This window comes from Podarcis muralis, chromosome 2 (genome assembly GCF_964188315.1).
Source record: "Podarcis muralis chromosome 2, rPodMur119.hap1.1, whole genome shotgun sequence".
NCBI classification, from domain to species: domain Eukaryota; kingdom Metazoa; phylum Chordata; class Lepidosauria; order Squamata; family Lacertidae; genus Podarcis; species Podarcis muralis.
The window spans coordinates 96,250,533-96,267,789 of NC_135656.1; the positions used below are offsets into that span (position 1 = coordinate 96,250,533).

Genomic DNA, 17,257 nt, shown 5'->3' on the forward strand with positions numbered 1-17,257 from the left:
GCTCTGTAAGTGCAAGGTTGTTCTGTACAGTTCTGTTGATAGTTTCCATCAGTGCTTTTTTCCCCTGGGGGGACTCAGGGGGATGCATACCCCTAACCATTTTGTGAATCTTTGTATTTTGTCCATTTACTGTATTTATTGTCCCCGACTTGAACTATAAAAATGGTGATTTTCTTGAGTCAAAATGAGAGTACCCCTAAACATTTTTTTAGGGGGGAAAAGCACTGGTTTCCGTTACCTTCTGCCCAGAATCTTTCAATATATGCACTCACTCAGACTTGTGAATAGAGCACACACACAACTTGTATGCATCGGTTGACAACATTTTTGACGCAGTGGGCACATTTCGAGTTTTGAGAAAGTGCCTTGAATGCCAGCCCCAGAATCATAGAATTGTAGAGTTAGAAGGGACCTCAAGGGACAGCTAGTTGAACCCCCTGCAATACAGGAATCTCAACATACGGTTGGTTCCTCCCCTCCAACCAATCTGAAAACATACCAGACCTGGCTTGGCTTTGCAAATATGCTATCAGTTTTATAAGGGAACATGGGCAGGAGCTCACTGTTGCAACCACAGAGGTGTGCCAAAACAGCTGCAACTTCACTATTGCCCTTCCCCAGTTCTAACTAGCTGCAGCAATGCCGCTGTTAGGAGGCAGACTCCTTAGTGCTACCCCATCACATGTATGACTACTTCTCAAGATAATATGGCGCTATCGTGATTAGTGGCCAGTGGCCACTGGGTACTCAGGACTGTGTGGCTCAGGATTGCTAGTTAGGAAGTTTGACTTTATTTCCTTAGGGTAGATTCATGTTTTGTTTTATTTGTTTATATATAAAAAAATATTTATATGCCACTATATCACAACACTATCAAAATTCTTTTAGGATTATAGACATATATAATAAAAAATACAAATAAAAAATCAGAGGCCATCAACTGGGGGAGCAAAGTTCTGACTGGGAGGGATGCAAATGTGTGAGGCCAACCTTACTGGCAAGTCAATGGCGTGAGGGGAGAAACTGGCCAGATGTTTTTTTCTTTCTTTCTTTCAAGTTTGAAATGCACACAAATTCCTTTAGAGAGAGAATACATACTCCTAGGTTAGTCTCCTCGTCGGCACATATCCGACTCCTTTGGAGAAGAATCAAGCCACCTTCCACAGGGAGGACCACCTTGATAAATGAAAACACACTTCATGAAACATTTCAGATAAAACCTCATCCATTCACTTTGACCCCAGTCATGGCAACTATTTCAGAGAGGAGTGTCAAAAACATTCGCAATGCCCCTTCCTCTCCCAGTAACAGGGGTCCTTCCCTCCCGCCGTGGTCTCAGGAAACACTTGTTACTTCATCAAACCACCTTTAGATACAGCAACGTCAGTTTTGAAAGGGATCAGTGGAAGGTTTTCTTCTATCTTGGTGGCGGAAACTAGTGTGTTTGCTGCTGGTCTGAACTGGGTCTGTGGTCTTGGAATGCAAGACTTCACAGTTGCCTGGCTTCTCTCAGCTTGAAGAGGGAACATAGAAGTGAGTGGGGAGAAGAAGCCAGTATGGGCCTGGAGACCTAGGAGTAAGCAGGGCTCTCCTAAAGCTGTGCGTGTTTGAATTTACCTGAAGTACCTGGAGTCTAAGGCAGGCAGCCCTGCTGGGCAACAGCACACCTGTGTCTGCTCTCGACTTGAGACAGAGAGCACCCTTCCTTCCCTATCTTCCTTCCTTCCCTATTTCACACCTGTGAACAGTGTGGAAAGATGCCCAGTGACAGCATGAGGGACATTCCCTCAGTGATGAGCGAGGGATTCGCTCGATTTCTTTGCCAGACTTACCCTTTCTCCCAAATTCGTCTTTTGCCCAGAAGCACCAGCATTAGACCCTGTCTGTGTCAGACTCAAGGAAAAACCCTGGGACCACCCAGAAACCCAATACAATTTCACAGGCCTATAACTATCTGATATGTAGGAAAGCCAGATTGACAGCTCCATCTCATTAGTGCCACACTAAGAAACTTACAGTGAAAAGCTATGGTGATAACTTTTATCTGATTTCATCTAGTCTCCCCCTGCCCAATGAGGCAGGCATCTCAGCTATCTTGAAACTTGTGGATCCGGCAGAGAGAGAAAATAAGCAGCTCTTAATGTATTTATTATTTAGTTTTACAGTGAATCCCACCAGAGGTTTCCTACCACTCTTTTTTTATACACACACACACACACACACAGAGAGAGAGAGAGAGAGAGAGAGAGAGAGAGAGAGAGAGAGGGAGTCTTATACATACCTTGGGTTATGAACTCAATTCATTCCAGAGGACCGTTCTTAACCTGAAACTGTTCTTAACCTGAGGTACCACTTTAGCTAATGGGGCCTCCCGCTGTGCGATTTCTGTTCTCATCCTGAGGTAAAGTTCTTAACCCGAGGTACTACTTCCGGGTTAGCGGAGTTTGTAACCCGAAGTGTCTGTAACCCAAGGTGTTTGTAATCCGAGATTCCATTGTAACAGCAAAAGAGAGAAGCAGGCTTATTCAAAGTATTTTTGAATAAGCACTAAAAGTTTTGAATAAGCTTTGAATAAGCACTAAAGGTACCAAACATACTTTTAAAACTAGAGCACATATACCAAATCAAAAGGCCCGGGCAAATAAATTTGTTTTTACCTGGCACCAGGCAGAGCATTTCAGAGTCAGGGGTGGGGGGAGAGAGACAAACAAAGAAGGCTCAGCCCTCAGTCACCACCCACCTCACCTTAATGTGATTATAATATATTCCTATTAGCGAGGGAAGCTTATATAAAGATAATCAGTATGTTTATGTCAAATGGAAGGGAGCAAGCAGAAGCGCCTAAACAAACATAGCACTTCCACCCCGAAACATGCAGAAAGCTATTATAATATTGATGTCACCCTTAATTGTATCGCACTAACCTGCTCCGTGTGAGGATCTGAATTAATTACTTGATTCAGTTTTTTGACACCTAATACATTTTCATCTGCAGTATTCTCCAGGTAGGCCTCTCCTTTCATGAGGGCGTTCTCTATGCAGAGCGTCCCATCCATCCTCAGCAAATGGTTCTCCATGACAAAGCGATAGTACTCTGCAGGGTTCCTTTGATCGGCATCAATAAAGACTATATCAAAATCTTTCCCCACGGCTGCTAACTCCTGGAATCAAAAATATTATAACCATGTCAAAGGAAACATCATAGCTATGTGTTATTTGGCCCCGAGGCCAAAACAAGTCAGGTGTCCTTGCTTTTAAACAAGCAAATGTCTTGCCTGCTTGCTTTTAAAAAAATACATAATAAAATCCAGCTGCCGGATAGTTCTGGTCAGGTCCAGACATGTTCTTACAACTCTCACTTTGTGGATCAACATGACCCGAGCCAGCATTTCTAAGCTTCGCAAACTTAATACACAGTGGGCTTCACCCTGCACTGCTAGTTGGCAATGGCTGGCAGTGGCTGGTGCAAAGACAAGAACGGCGCTCAAGCTGGTATTGGAGAGACACCTAAGGAAAAGAGACCTGCCGTGCTTTGAGTATTCAAATTGGAATCTGGACATTGCCCAACAGCCCAATCAGACACTTTCAAACATGGCTATCTGGTTTCCTTTAAAACGAACAGACAAAGGATGAATTCTAAGGGAAGGCACTTCAAACCCACTGGTACACAATCCAAATAACTTTTTTGTACTAGCCACCGGCCATGACAAATCTGAATAAAAAATAAATACACATAAAGGGATAAAGGTAAAGGTACCCCTGCCCATACGGGCCAGTCTTGACAGACTCTAGGGTTGTGCGCCCATCTCACTCAAGAGGCCGGGGGGCCAGCGCTGTCCGGAGACACTTCCGGGTCACGTGGCCAGCGTGACATCGCTGCTCTGGTGAGCCAGAGCCGCACACGGAAACGCCGTTTACCTTCCCGCTAGTAAGCGGTCCCTATTTATCTACTTGCACCAGGGAGTGCTTTCGAACTGCTAGGTTGGCAGGCGCTGGGACCAAACAACGGGAGCGCACCCCACTGTGGGGATTCGAACCGCCGACCTTTCGATCGGCAAGCCCTAGGCGCTGAGGCTTTTACCCACAGCGCCACCCGCGTCCCCTACATAAAGGGATGCCGTGCTGCAAATAATAGTCCCTATTTAGATCTCTGAGTCTCCCTTACAGTTCAATAATGCTGTATTGTCCAGGGCCTTCTTTCTGATCTTTTTGGCTGCCAGAGGAAAAAAGGGTGACTTTGTGAGTCAATGAAGTGTTTACGTCGCTAAGAAGCCATAGGACCTTCTCTGCTGTGGGGAGAGACATCTTTCCTGTACAGATGGTAGGGTTAGAAATCACCTCCTGGGTCCAATGTATAGTGGGCAGTATAGTAAATAGAGCAAGAGGCCCTCCACCTGCGGTTGCCCACATATAGAGAGTCTGCCTTCATACGACGCTGGTACACCTTGGTGATTTCCAGTGATGCACCTTGTTCTTGACCTAAATGAGGTTGTAATTCTTCTACACTGTAGAATATATAGGATATGGCACAGGTAGCCAAGAAAGTGCACTACAGATGCTGTTGGGCTATAGGTCCAATCAGCTATGGCCAATACTCAGGGATGATGCGAGTTGCACCTCATTGGCTACCCCAGGGGCACCTAATATACCTGGGGGAAAGCACACGGCCCTTTTAGAAACACCGTTGGAATATTTCACTGTATGTGGACATCTACTCTTGTTGCTTCTGGATGCTATTCTACTGAGTACAGTTTATATTCACTGGCAAAGCTAAATCTCGGGGGAAGCTAGAGAGGGAATGCAATTTCTAGTAATAACAGCTCACAACAGTGAATACTATCCACTTATCCCCACAATTTCCAGCTATTTTGGACTCCTTTCTGAATTAACCTTTCATATCAAAAGGAGCAATTCTGCACACTAGAGACTCCGACACAATTTCATGCATAATTTATTCACTCAGCTCAACATTAAACGTGGAGTCCTTGACTTTGTCAAGGTGGATTCTGTTGGCAGACTTCACAAGCAGCCAAACAGGGGGAAATGAGATCTGCGCTTCAACCTCTTCACCTAGCCTGTCGAAGAAACGAGAGGAGGGGATGACAAAGGCAGCAAAGTCCCTCGCGCACGTCCACAGCGGCGCTGCAATTACCAGCAGCTTTTGCAAATGCATCCTTATTACTTCCCGGTATTATCTGGTTAAGGCTTTCAAATGGAGCGATCTGAAACTGCGCCTCCATCAAAATAATAATAAGCCTGGAGGGCGTGAGGGAAAAGTTCCAAACCCGCTAGATAAATAAATAACATGGTACAACGGTGCCTTACACGATGGGGACCCTGTGGCATGGCACCAGGACGATAATGTATGGTTTCTGCCATAATCAACATGAGGGGTATCAAACACTCAAAACGTTGAGTGGTTGTTGTTGTTGTGTTTATTCTCATTATCCTTTTATTATGAGGCAATTGTCTCCCTTTATGGGTGAGGAATTAAGACACAAGGCAAAGGAAACGCAAGACCCCTGTGGCCACCACAGGATATCAAGAGTCTGGCTATATCAGCAGCTCCTTTAACATGGCCTGGGTGTCTTAAAGAGAAAGGAGAGCATTCACGGAAGGCCGTCGCATATGTTCTGCCCGGCATCCAAGCAAGCAGAGAAAGCCTGTGCAGCAGGAGGCTACGGGATAATTTTGCTTGGCAGCTGTTCAGAACAGCATCTGCAAAGGGATTGGGGAACGTGCGAGAGTAGGTCCGCCCTGTGTGCACAACCATCTGCTAATTCCCTGCCTTGTGTACCCAAATCCCTACTGGGGCACCTAGGCAACCTGTGGGCTGCCCTATCCTTCAGTCTATGATCTGCGGCATGAATTAGAGCTTGCCTCCTTTGACCTTCTGCAAAGCATATCCGCACAGGAAATCTTTGGCTTTAGCTTATTGGCGCGTCCATGCGAGACAATGAAAAGCTCCACATAGCCAAGTCTCATATAAGCTCAACAAGGGCTGGCCCGAAACATTTTGATGCCTAAGGCAGCAAAGGAGAAGACAGTGCCCTCTCCTATTCCAGGTACAGAAACCAACCAGACTGGCATCTGAATCTTGCTTTAGCGCTGGCAATGGGACAGCATCTTCCTAGCTCCCCGGGGGGATGACACATCTCTTCCTTCTGCACCATGCCATCTTTTATACACAGCCAGTGTGGCGTAGTGCTTAGTGTCTCGGACTAGGACCTAGCAGACTAGGGTTCAAATCCCCACTCAGACTCCTTGGGCCAGTCACTGCCTCTCAACCTAGCCTACCTCCCAGGGTTGTCAACCTGAAGACTGGTGGTTCGAGCCCACACAGCAATGCCTGTGGGCAGGATTCCTGCATTGCAGGAGGTTCGACTAGATGTCCCTCGGTGTCCCTTCCAACTCATCAATTCCATGATTCTATGGATCCTTGGAGAAAAATGTGGGGGTAGAAGTGAAATAAATAAATACTAGCGGCTTTCTTTGTCTATTTGAACACTACTTTCTTATTCCCCATTTAGTAAAGCCATCTTGCATAGGGTTGCCATGCGTCCTCTTTTTCCAGGATACGTCCTCTTTCTCAGGGGGGGGGGGAATTTACGACAAATTGCATTTATTTGCTTTGAATGGCCACCATGGCGTCCTCTTTTTTTGCTCTTGTTTCTAGAGTCTAGAAACAAACATGGCCTTATCTCAGGCACCATATCTCAGGCACCATAGCACTGTTGCTATGGCAGAGGGCCATGTTGAATTCCTTAGAAAAATGCTGAACTCCATAGTAGGGGAACACCCTTATGAGCCAGCCTACTGTCACAAAAGGGTGAGCAAGAAGTCTTTTGCAGGCTGGATGTTGAGCAAAGCATGGGAGAGGGGGGAAGAACTGCCTTGGTGCTAAAGCCATGAAATCTGTGTTGGAAGACTGTGGCCAATTTCAGTCAGTCTCCCATTACTATTACACAGGTGGCTACTCCACACTGCAGGGGCCTGATCTGGTCCTCCCAAGATCTCACCAATTTTGGCCAAAAGCATAGGCCCCAACTCCTAGGGCCTGAGGTCCCTTTCTCCCCCCCCCCATAAAATATTGGAGTGGGCAGCCGCCCCAAGTTGAGGGACATTGCCATTCAAATGGTGTGTGAGGGCTACATCTTGTGATCGATTATGCAAGGCCTCCCCAATATTTTATTCAAATTGACACCCTTGAACAAAAGTGGGAGGAGTATAATACAGTGGTACCTCAGGTTAAGAACTTAATTCGTTCTGGAGGTCCGTTCTTAACCTGAAACTGTTTTTAACATGAGGTACCACTTTAGCTGATGGGGCCTCCCGCTGCTGCTGCGCCGCTGGAGCACGATTTCTGTTCTCATCCTGAAGCAAAGTTCTTAACCCGAGGTACTATTTCTGGGTTAGCTGAGTCTGTAAGCTGAAGGATCTGTAACCTGAAGTGTCTCTAACCCGAGGTACCACGGTAGACATAACACTGGGATGAGTGGAGCCCAGAGCCCTAACAGAGATGCAAATGGCTTCCTCCCATCAGATAAATTATTTGATAAGTAGAGATAAGGCAGCAACCCTGATCTGCACGAATCAGCTGAGGAGGAGGAGGAGTTTGGACTTGATATCCTGCTTTATCACTACCCTAAGGAGTCTCAAAGCGGCTAACAATCTCCTTTCCCTTCCTCCCCCACAACACTCTGTGAGGTGAGTGAGGCTGAGAGACTTCAGAGAAGTGTGACTAGCCCAAGCAGCTGCATGTGGAGGAGCGGAGACACGAACCTGGTTCACCAGATTACAAGTCCACTGCTCTTCACCACTACACCACACTGGCTGTGCACCCCCCCTCCAGTTCTTGGCTGCCAAATACTGTGCTTAGTGCTGTGCTGACCCATAACTGCAAATGCTACTATTCCCACTTAATAAGCATTGAAAGCATGCCAAGTTATGTATCATCCTCTTATGCCATGCCTTTGTGCTTTCATAGGATCCCTTCCACTTCAACCAAAGCTTTAGCTTGACAAATCTTAGTGCCAGGGTGTTGAGAGCCTTAGCAGAAGTGGTGAGATCTCCATATCAGCCTATGCGCCCAACACTATATGCTTCTATTTGATCAATTAATATCTTGCCCTTCCTCCTAAAGAAGCCCAGGATAGCAAAAAAATAATAATTATAAACATCTAAAAATAATTCCTCGTATTAACTTTAAAAAAAGAAAGAAAAAACTTTAAGCACCAAAAGACAAGCAGCAAGACAACTGTGTGTTAATGATCCTAGAAAGAGATCTTGAACAAGCTGGCCAGAGCAGTCGCCTAAAATGGACAGGCCCATACAAGAGCTTCCAGGTGCTTCTTATTTTGGAGGCTGAGCAACAGAAGGAGAGAGAAGGCTCCTGCTCTTGGTTCCAGACCTAGTGTGGCCATGGCAGGCAGTTCTCTTGAAGGAGTCTTCTATTTAAAGTGTTGCCTAGCCCAAGTCCACTTTAAAGGTAAAGAACTCTAAGAGGCCTTTTGCAGTTGCCCCAAAACAGTTAACACACCTCAGCAGGCTGAAGAGGCCACCTGCGTCACCTGTTCACAGACCTTCCCACTATGGCGAGGAAATCGCAGGAGCTATTTCTAAATTTGCACATCTATGCAAATAAATTAGCATATACACAAAATTTATGCAAACTGTACCAATTTTTTTTGCGATGGGTAAGTTGCCTCAGTTTTGCTTTAACGTCCCAGGCCTCATTTGCCTCTATGTGATGAATTATTTTTCAGTCTTTTGGCTTTGTCATCTTAAACAACCCTCCCCTCCACACACACACACACACAAACTGGCAAGGAACAAATCTGGCAAGCAGGCAGAACACATAAGGCACCTCCATATGGCACTTATTTGAGAAGATGGCTCTACACACACACTCTCTCTCTTCACTCTCTGAGAGCAACTCCATCCCTCATTCAGTATTGTAATCTTCTTGGCCCATCTAACCAGAGTGCTTACTGCAGCTCGTCTTCAGTCTGAAGAAGCCCTTTTCTCCCTTGAATGGGCGCACCTTCAGGCACCAGGAAACCTCTCTGCACTAGAGAGGATGTGCTTGCTCCAATGCATACAGATTAGTAAACCCTGTGTTTGCGGGAGTTTCAGTGCTTTAATGATCATGAATGAAAGCTAACCACAGATATGGGATAAACCAGAAAGGGGCAATAGGAGGACAGGGAATGTTGTCTCTAATGCTACATCAATCCGATCCAATGCACAGCTACTAACAAGGATATCCTATGAACATTCTGCTGAATTTCTACACGAAGAGGGTTGCCACCTGAAAGGATGTGGCTGCAGCCTCTCCACGCTGCCCAACCACATGAAAGGTGGTTCAGATCCCAGCAAGGTCCACTACCACAAGACCTTCAAAAGCTCAGATGTAATCGATGTCCAAGGTGGAACCAATCACAACAAGAGCTCAAAAGTAGGCAAGAATATTTTCAGTTGATCAGTGTGTGTGTGTGTGTGTGTGTGTGTGTGTGTGTGTGTGTGAGAGAGAGAGAGAGAGAGAGAGAGAGAGAGAGAGAGAGAGAGATTCCTGAATGCAATACAGTGGTACCTCGGGTTAAGTACTTAATTCATTCCAGAGATCCGTTCTTAACCTGAAACTGTTCTTAACCTGAAGCACCACTTTAGCTAATGGGGCCTCCTGCTGCCGCCACGCCGCCAGAGCACAATTTCTGTTCTCATCCTGAAGCAAAGTTCTTAACCTGAAGCACTATTTCTGGGTTAGTGGAGTCTGTAACCTGAAGCGTATGTAACCTGAAGCGTATGTAACCTGAGGTACCACTGTATGTTTGGTGGACAATGACCACCATGGGTAAGACATGTGGTTAAATATGTATTCCTCTTTTGGCATTTCCCGGTCTCTCTCTCTTCCCACCCTCCATCTTTGGGAGCCTCTGTTCCCTCGTTCTGGATGTTCAGGGCTGAGAGAAAAGCAGCAGTGGTAAATGTGCTACAAAGAGTTGTGACTCTTTCCAACTTAACCCCACTTTGGAGGTATTGAAAACGTGCTGCCTTCTGGCCGTGTTTGACAATCTAGATCACTTAGCCTTTCGCAAGGGCTGTTTACAGCACGCCATCGGAAAATCAACCGCAGCGCTCTCCTTTAAAGGTTCCATTTTCATGTCTTCGCCATCCAGGGCCCTTCTTTAATCTTCACACTGCATGTACTCTGCTTGCCTCTAGATATTTTTATTCACAGTCAGTTACACTGAATGAGCACTAGAGAGCAACAGCAATTCAATTAATTTCACACTCTTTGCAGGGAGCCAAAAGGATTTTTAAAACCTTGCACCATTGCAGGTGATCTGTAACGTTCTCTCCCCACACCCCCACACCGCTAAGTGTATCTGCCAAAATCATTGTATCGAGGTGTACATATTTATTTCCTGTCAAGCACACAGCGACAAAAGAGTCCGAGAAACTTGCAACCGTTTAACTGAGAACCAAAGGGAAGGCAGCAGAAATAATGCAAAAGGCGGCTGCAGTGAGGAAGAGCAGGAAGAGCATACAAGGAACTCAGTTAGCCCTAACTAAAGCCCAGCTGGGTAGTGAAATGTTGGGCCTTTTTCAAGCTGTATCGTTGACTGGGAGGCCTGATCTCTAGCAAGCCCACCAGAACAACTTTAGATCCTCCTCCTGAACTCCCATATTTCTATATACGGTGGTACTCAAGAATTCAGATTTAAGGCAAGCAGCATGGGGAAATCTGAGGACTGGAGGGAAAGCAAATAGCACCCTTTTCCTTTCAACTCTCAAACCTCCCTCCCTGTGTAGCACAGATAGGTGACCTTTACAACCACAAAATGTGCATCTTTCTGATCCTAATTCTACTCCAGGTTAGTATGAAGGTCAAGGTCTAGAAGGCCAATTTCCTCTTTCCTTCCCTGCATTTTATGTAAATCACCTGGAGGCTCGTGAGCAAGATGATTAATACATACATTTTCCCCCTCCCCTGCCCAGATAAGACCCTCAGTATTTTGCAGCAGTATTCTGCACCAGGCAACTTGTTAATTGCAAGGGTGGGGTAATCTTATGAGCCTAGTCTAATTTGTATGACCTTCGTTCATGGAGTCAATCTTCGGTGGGTCTAATGAAGCAGCAAGGGAATTTAGAATACAGATGTATGTGAAGTTTTGCAATAATTAACAGTGTTTGTCACTTAGATTCAACAGTTCTTAAAGCAAAACCGTACCTCCAAGGAGTCCATTATTGGTCCTATTTGTGCCCTCATTTTGTTGCCATGAGCTGAGAAATCAAAGGCCTCCTGGCTGGATTCTCCAAAATGGGGCTGTATGGCACATATGGTCATGCTGCTATCTTCTGGCACCAGTTCAGCCATAGCCAAAATGGATGGGACTTTTAGCCTTCCTATTATCAAAATCGTTTTGGCTCCTGTCATACGCACCAGCATTCTGTGAAGTTGCCCTGGGCAGAAAGGAAAACAGGATGCAAATACATCACATTTCTACCATTTTTACTTCACATACACAAGTACCACTGGCAATGTCCAAAGCATGAGACTTTTCTATTTATACAAACTGACTAGAAGCTGCCTGGGGGGGAAAGCTGTGATTCTTAGATTGGCAATTTCCATGAAAACAAAACACTCTTCTAGCCCTTGCAGTGGAGGTCTTGAGGAATATTGTGGGATGTGTGCTTAGTATCTGAAAAAGGCTTTAAAATGGTTCAGGTCTGTGTAGGGCTTTCACAGATATTGCTTTGCGGTGAGCAACTTGTGACCTCTGTTGTAAATTTCTAATATCGGATTGTTTTGTTATGTTACATTTTGTCGTTGTGCTTCCGCAGCTTATAGAGACCCCAACATAAGTTATAAATTATGGTTCCCAGGGAGTTTTTTGTGGGGGAGAAGCCATGTCTGTTAAACATGGTATTCCTGTCGATCTACAGTGTAGCTGGGGCCAGAGTTTCACTCAAGACGTTCTCAAATGGCAAGTGAAGGTGCAGAATGATGATACAAGAACATTTCAGAATTGGGACTATAACCACAAAGTGACAGCATCAACATGGAGCTTCAGGAAGTAACAGGCAATCATTTAAAATGTTAAAAGCCTTTTTGATAAATGCCAGCTAGCATTGTTCTAAAGCAGGGCCTGAACTGCTAAATATTTGAATATTAGCCCCTGTGAAAAAGGCTTCAAGATGTTTCACATATCATGTTCCTGGGACATGTTAAGTCGGTGGGGGGTTTGAGAATCACGAGATTACCTTGCATTTGCTCTTAAAGTCATTATCCCCAGACAGCAACATCATTTAAGAGATTTATCATCGCTGCTGCCCTTTGAACAATGTATTCCTGCTATACGTTTCCAGGGCACTTTGTTTCGATGATGTATTACTCAAAAGATGGCAACATCTGGGATGCACGAACCTGGCGATTTAGTGTAATAACTTCACAGAGGAGCAAAGGCACTGAGTGTTGAAATAATCTGAAATGGACCAGTATCCATCCCTGACAAATCATCCTCTATAAAAACACCCAGATTTTTGCAGGAATAAAAATTTGACTCCTCCTTCATTAATTTAATATCCTTACTGCCAGCAAAATAAGTAAAGATGGCTTGAGGGGGAAAGGCTGTTCACTCATATCAAATGCTTGGACTGTGCATTCTTCAGGAACGGAATAGGTTGCTACTGGTGTGATGGCAACAATGGGTTGGATCCAATGTTAATCCTACTCAGAGTAGACACATTAAAATTAATGGGCACGGGTAACCTAGGCCCATTAAAACTTTGTTGTATACAACCCTATATCTCCACATCTTTATCTCCCATTTGCATGATTTTGAATTTATACATGGAAGCTTGTTGAAGCTTGTCTTCAGCCTGCGGGTGTGCACACCTATTATGTTTTATCTCTTTGTGGGGTACAAAAAAATTAGAGTACCTATGAACTGTAATAGATTGCAAGCCCTCCTCTGAGACTGCATACTTATGATTTTCAGCGTGTTGATGCAAATCATGGAAATATCTGTGGAAAAGTACCGGTATCTCTTTTCTAAAATGGAAGTATGACTGCTACTACGTAGAATGTGCAACCATTACAGGTTGTAGGATTTGTGGCGGAGCTACCTGCTCCGGCACCGGGAGCGGCGTACATCCAGGGGCATGGCTGGCGTGCGTCCCAGAGGGTGTGGCGCGCCGCCCACGGGGGTGTGGCACGTGTCAGGCATGAGCGTGGCAAGCGGTGTGCATCCCGGGGCATGAGCGGTGAGCGGCAAGCATCCCGGGGGCGGGGGCGGCTGTGATGTCACCCCCCGTGATGGCACCCGGGGCAGACTGTTCCCCCCACCCCCACCTTCGTCTGCCAGTGTGTAGGATTGCCTCCTTTCGTGGCAAGGATAGGAAGGGAGGAGAAAGAGAACTGTGGACTCAATTGTACAAAAAATGTGGTTTCTGCTGTGTATGATCCATACAACTGACCGCCTTCAAAACTGCTGTTTAGATGTTGCCATAAGCAGTACCCAGAATGCTCTGTTGGCAAGCGTGCTTTTCACCAGCTTTAGTTCACCATTTTTACGCTTTTTTTAATAGAAACAAGTTAGTACAAGTAAGTCATGATTTGGTGACATTCACTAGACACTTTAGTAACACACTTTAAGCAGGGTGTGGCTTTCAATGGGACTACAGCTGCCAGGTGGCTAACTGTGCAAACCAAATGCTTCTTTTACATACGCTGGCTTCTAGTTGGTTTCTGGACCCAATTCAAAGTACAGTGGTACCTCAGGTTAAAAATGCTTCGGGTTACAAACGCTTCGGGTTATAAACTCCACTAACCCAGAAGTAGTATTTCGGGTTACAAACTTTGCCCCAGGATGAGAATGGAAATTGCACGCCAGTGGCCCGCCAGCAGCGGGAGGCCCCATTAGTGAAAGAGCGCCTCAGGTTAAGAACGGTTTCGGGCTAAGAACGGACCTCCGGAATGAATTAAGTTTGTAACCCAAAGTACCACTGTACTGGTTTTCACAAAAAGTTTCAGACTAGAACTCCCATCACCCCCAGCCAGCATGGGTGGATGGGAATTATAGTCCCATAAATCTGGAGGGCACCAAGTTGGAGAAGGTTGTCATAAGTGGTCTAGGTCTGGGATACACTAAGGACCATTTTCTTCCAAGTGGACCTTCCCACACATTGAGATCTTCCTTAAATTCCCTGCTCCATTTATCCCATTTTTTATGAAGAGGGTAGGGCTTTCTCTATTGTGCTTTATTGATTCTGTTGTGTGTGCTTGATGTTGGTGCTGTGTTTATTTGTTTTAGTTTTTATTGTGTATTATAATGTGAAATGTTTTTTTCAATATTAGCCAGCTAACTTATAGAATCCATAAAATGGAAAGGCAGGATATCAGTATTTTAACAAATGAATGAATGAATCAGGCAGGCAGGCAGGCAGTCAACATTCGCAACATTCACTAGATGAAGAAGAAGAAGAGTTTGGATTTGATATCCTGCCTTTCACTCCCTTTAAGGAGTCTCAAAGCGGCTAACATTCTCCTTTCCCTTCCTTCCCCACAACAAACACTCTGTGAGGTGAGTGGGGCTGAGAGACTTCAAAGAAGTGTGACTGGCCCAAGGTCACCCAGCAGCTGCATGTGGAGGAGCGGAGACGCGAACCCGGTTCCCCAGATTACGAGACTACCGCTCTTAACCACTACACCACACTGGCTCTCTAGAATGTCTGCAACATTCCACAAGAAATAGTTGTTGCAGCCTATACACTACATGATATTGTAATAAATACAAACTACCCTGGCATAAAGCTAGTCTACTCTTGGGTATAAATAAATAATGCAAAATTATAAAACATGTGATCACATCTCTATGCTTGCAGGTATGCATCTCATGGTTCCTTGGTTCTACCCAGGATTTGGAAATCCATATATGCTTTGTGAGTAAACATATAGGATTAGATGAAGCCTTTGTTGAGGTATGCTAAATTTTACCTGCATGCGAAGCCTAAACTCCATCGTCAATGTGCAAAACATAGTTATTTCATAATGCAAAAGACTCACCTTCTGCATAGTCTGAGAGCTGCTCTTCATTAGTCTTGACCTTCATTTCACTGAATTGGACATTCAAAAGGCAATCCTTGGATGATGTTGTCCTAATAAATGAAAAAAGAAGAAAAGGACCAACTCATTGGAAACAGAATTTTTTTCTACCCCTTTCTAAGAAATCCTTAGGCTATGACCCTAGTGTTTAAAAAAATCAATTTGCTACCTCAATATATCTTGATGAACACAAGCTTAGCTTGCTTTAGATAAATTTGTGAAGGACAGATCTCTTCATGGATACTTCTGGTTTTCAGGTGCCAGGTGCAACTAATAGAACAGGTGTGAGGAACCTTTGAGTCTCCAGATGTTGCTGAACATCCATCATCCCTGGCCATTGGCTATGCTTGCAAGGGCTGGTGGGAGTTGTAGTTCAGCAACATCTGGAGGGCCAAAGACTTCCCACTCCTGTAATAGAAGATGGCCATGATCTTCAAGTCCTACTAGGTGGCTTCTCAGAGCCACCTAGTTTGCTGTTGTTGAGCAATAATACGTTGTTGCATGGAACTCTGGCCTGATCCAGCAAGGCACTGCTTATATGACTATGGCCACCCATGTATAAGAATAGTCACTGTCCAGGCACAACAGACATCAGAATGATGAACCCCCAAAGAAACTGTAAGCTCTAGATCAGTGGTTTGTACATTTCGGTGGGATCACCCTGCTGAAGCAGAGCATTGAGGAACCATCTTGTGTAGTTGGCCATTTTTGGCCACCTAATTGGCAATGCTTGACAATTTTACATGCATTTATTCCACACTGAGCTAGTGTGGTGTCATGGTTAGAGTGCCGGCCTGCATCCCTGACTAACCTAACTCACAGGGTTGTTGTGGGGAATAAATGAGGAGGGGAAGAACCATGTACACCACCTTGAGCACCTCAGAGAAAAAAGGCTGGGCATAAATGCAATCAATTACAGTGGTGCCTCTCAAGACGAAAAGAATCCGTTCCGCGAGTCTCTTCGTCTTGCGGTTTTTTCGTCTTGCGGAGCAAGACCATTAGCGGATTAGCGCTATTAGCGGCTTAGCGGGCTTAGCGGATCAGATGATAAGCGGTTTAGCGGTTTAGCGGATCAGCTGATAAGCGGCTTAGCGGCTTGGGAAAAAGGGGGGGGGGAACCCTGCAGGAACTCGCAAGACATTTTCGTCTTGCGAAGCAAGCCCATAGGAAATTCGTTTTGCAAAGCACCTCCAAAACGGAAAACCCTTTTGTCTAGCGGGTTTTCCGTCTTGCGAGGCATTCGTCTTGTGGGGCACCACTGTAATCAATCAATGTAGATAATTAGTATCACTCTATGCAGCTGTTTTTTAAGGGGGTCGCAACATCAGCTGCAATGTTTGAATAGCCAAGCATTCCTCCTCCTTTCAAAGAAATGAGATCTCTCTCAGTGGGAGAAAGCAGAACCCCAGAAGGCTTAGGTATGAATACCTCCAGGCCAGCATTTGAAATAGACATCATCTGTTCCTGCTCTGCTCCCCACACAGTCTTCCATAATATAAGAAAAAATTCATAACCCATAACAGATATGCTCAGCTACTCCAAGACTGGAAGAGTAAGACATTTCGGGTAACCTCTTTGCTGCCCCTCGCCAGTGCTTGAACAACTTTAATAAGATAATGTATAGCTATTATCACCAGCAAGCGTTAGTCAGACAACTACCGACTATTATTTCAGCAACAGAACCAACACTCAGTTTTCCTATAACCTACAGACTGGAACAGTTTACACATTGGTAGCTCCTAAGAAATGAACAAACTTTTTTCTCTTCCCCCCCATAGCAGAATATATGCTGATAAATGGGAACTATTTAGCAACCCAGGTATTATTGTTATAGCCGAGAAAGGAATAATGACAGTCCCAGTCAGGCTGCTGAATTAATGATACCTAAAATTAGCTTAATTAATTAGTTTAGTTACTAAAGCAATTTAGTTAGCAGATTAATTAATGCTCGCAGAGTAAGTTATTTGAAGACCCAAGCTCTGGTGCATCTAAAAGCACAATCTTAGAAGTGTCTAAGTGTTTAATGGAGTTTTATTCCCAAAATAAGGCTGAAATCCTAACCCCATGTATCTGGGAGTAAGCCTGATTCAATAGGTTACAATTGCAACCTGTGTAATATTGTAGCCTAAAATAATTGAATAACTGGAG

The 17,257-nt window shown here is 44.9% G+C and overlaps 1 protein-coding gene across 1 annotated transcript in view; it reads right to left on the reverse strand.

Annotated features, from left to right (window-relative positions):
- Positions 1-17,257, reverse strand: part of LOC114590905 (uncharacterized) — a 55,311-nt gene that overhangs the window by 34,865 nt on the left and 3,189 nt on the right. Inside the window, exons 3-6 of the mRNA XM_077923504.1 lie at positions 15,071-15,162; positions 11,234-11,466; positions 2,925-3,161; positions 1,099-1,176 (exon numbers count right to left, since the gene is read on the reverse strand). Coding sequence (XP_077779630.1) covers positions 1,099-1,176; positions 2,925-3,161; positions 11,234-11,466; positions 15,071-15,162 — 640 coding nt within the window. The remainder of the gene's footprint in view (positions 1-1,098; positions 1,177-2,924; positions 3,162-11,233; positions 11,467-15,070; positions 15,163-17,257) is intronic.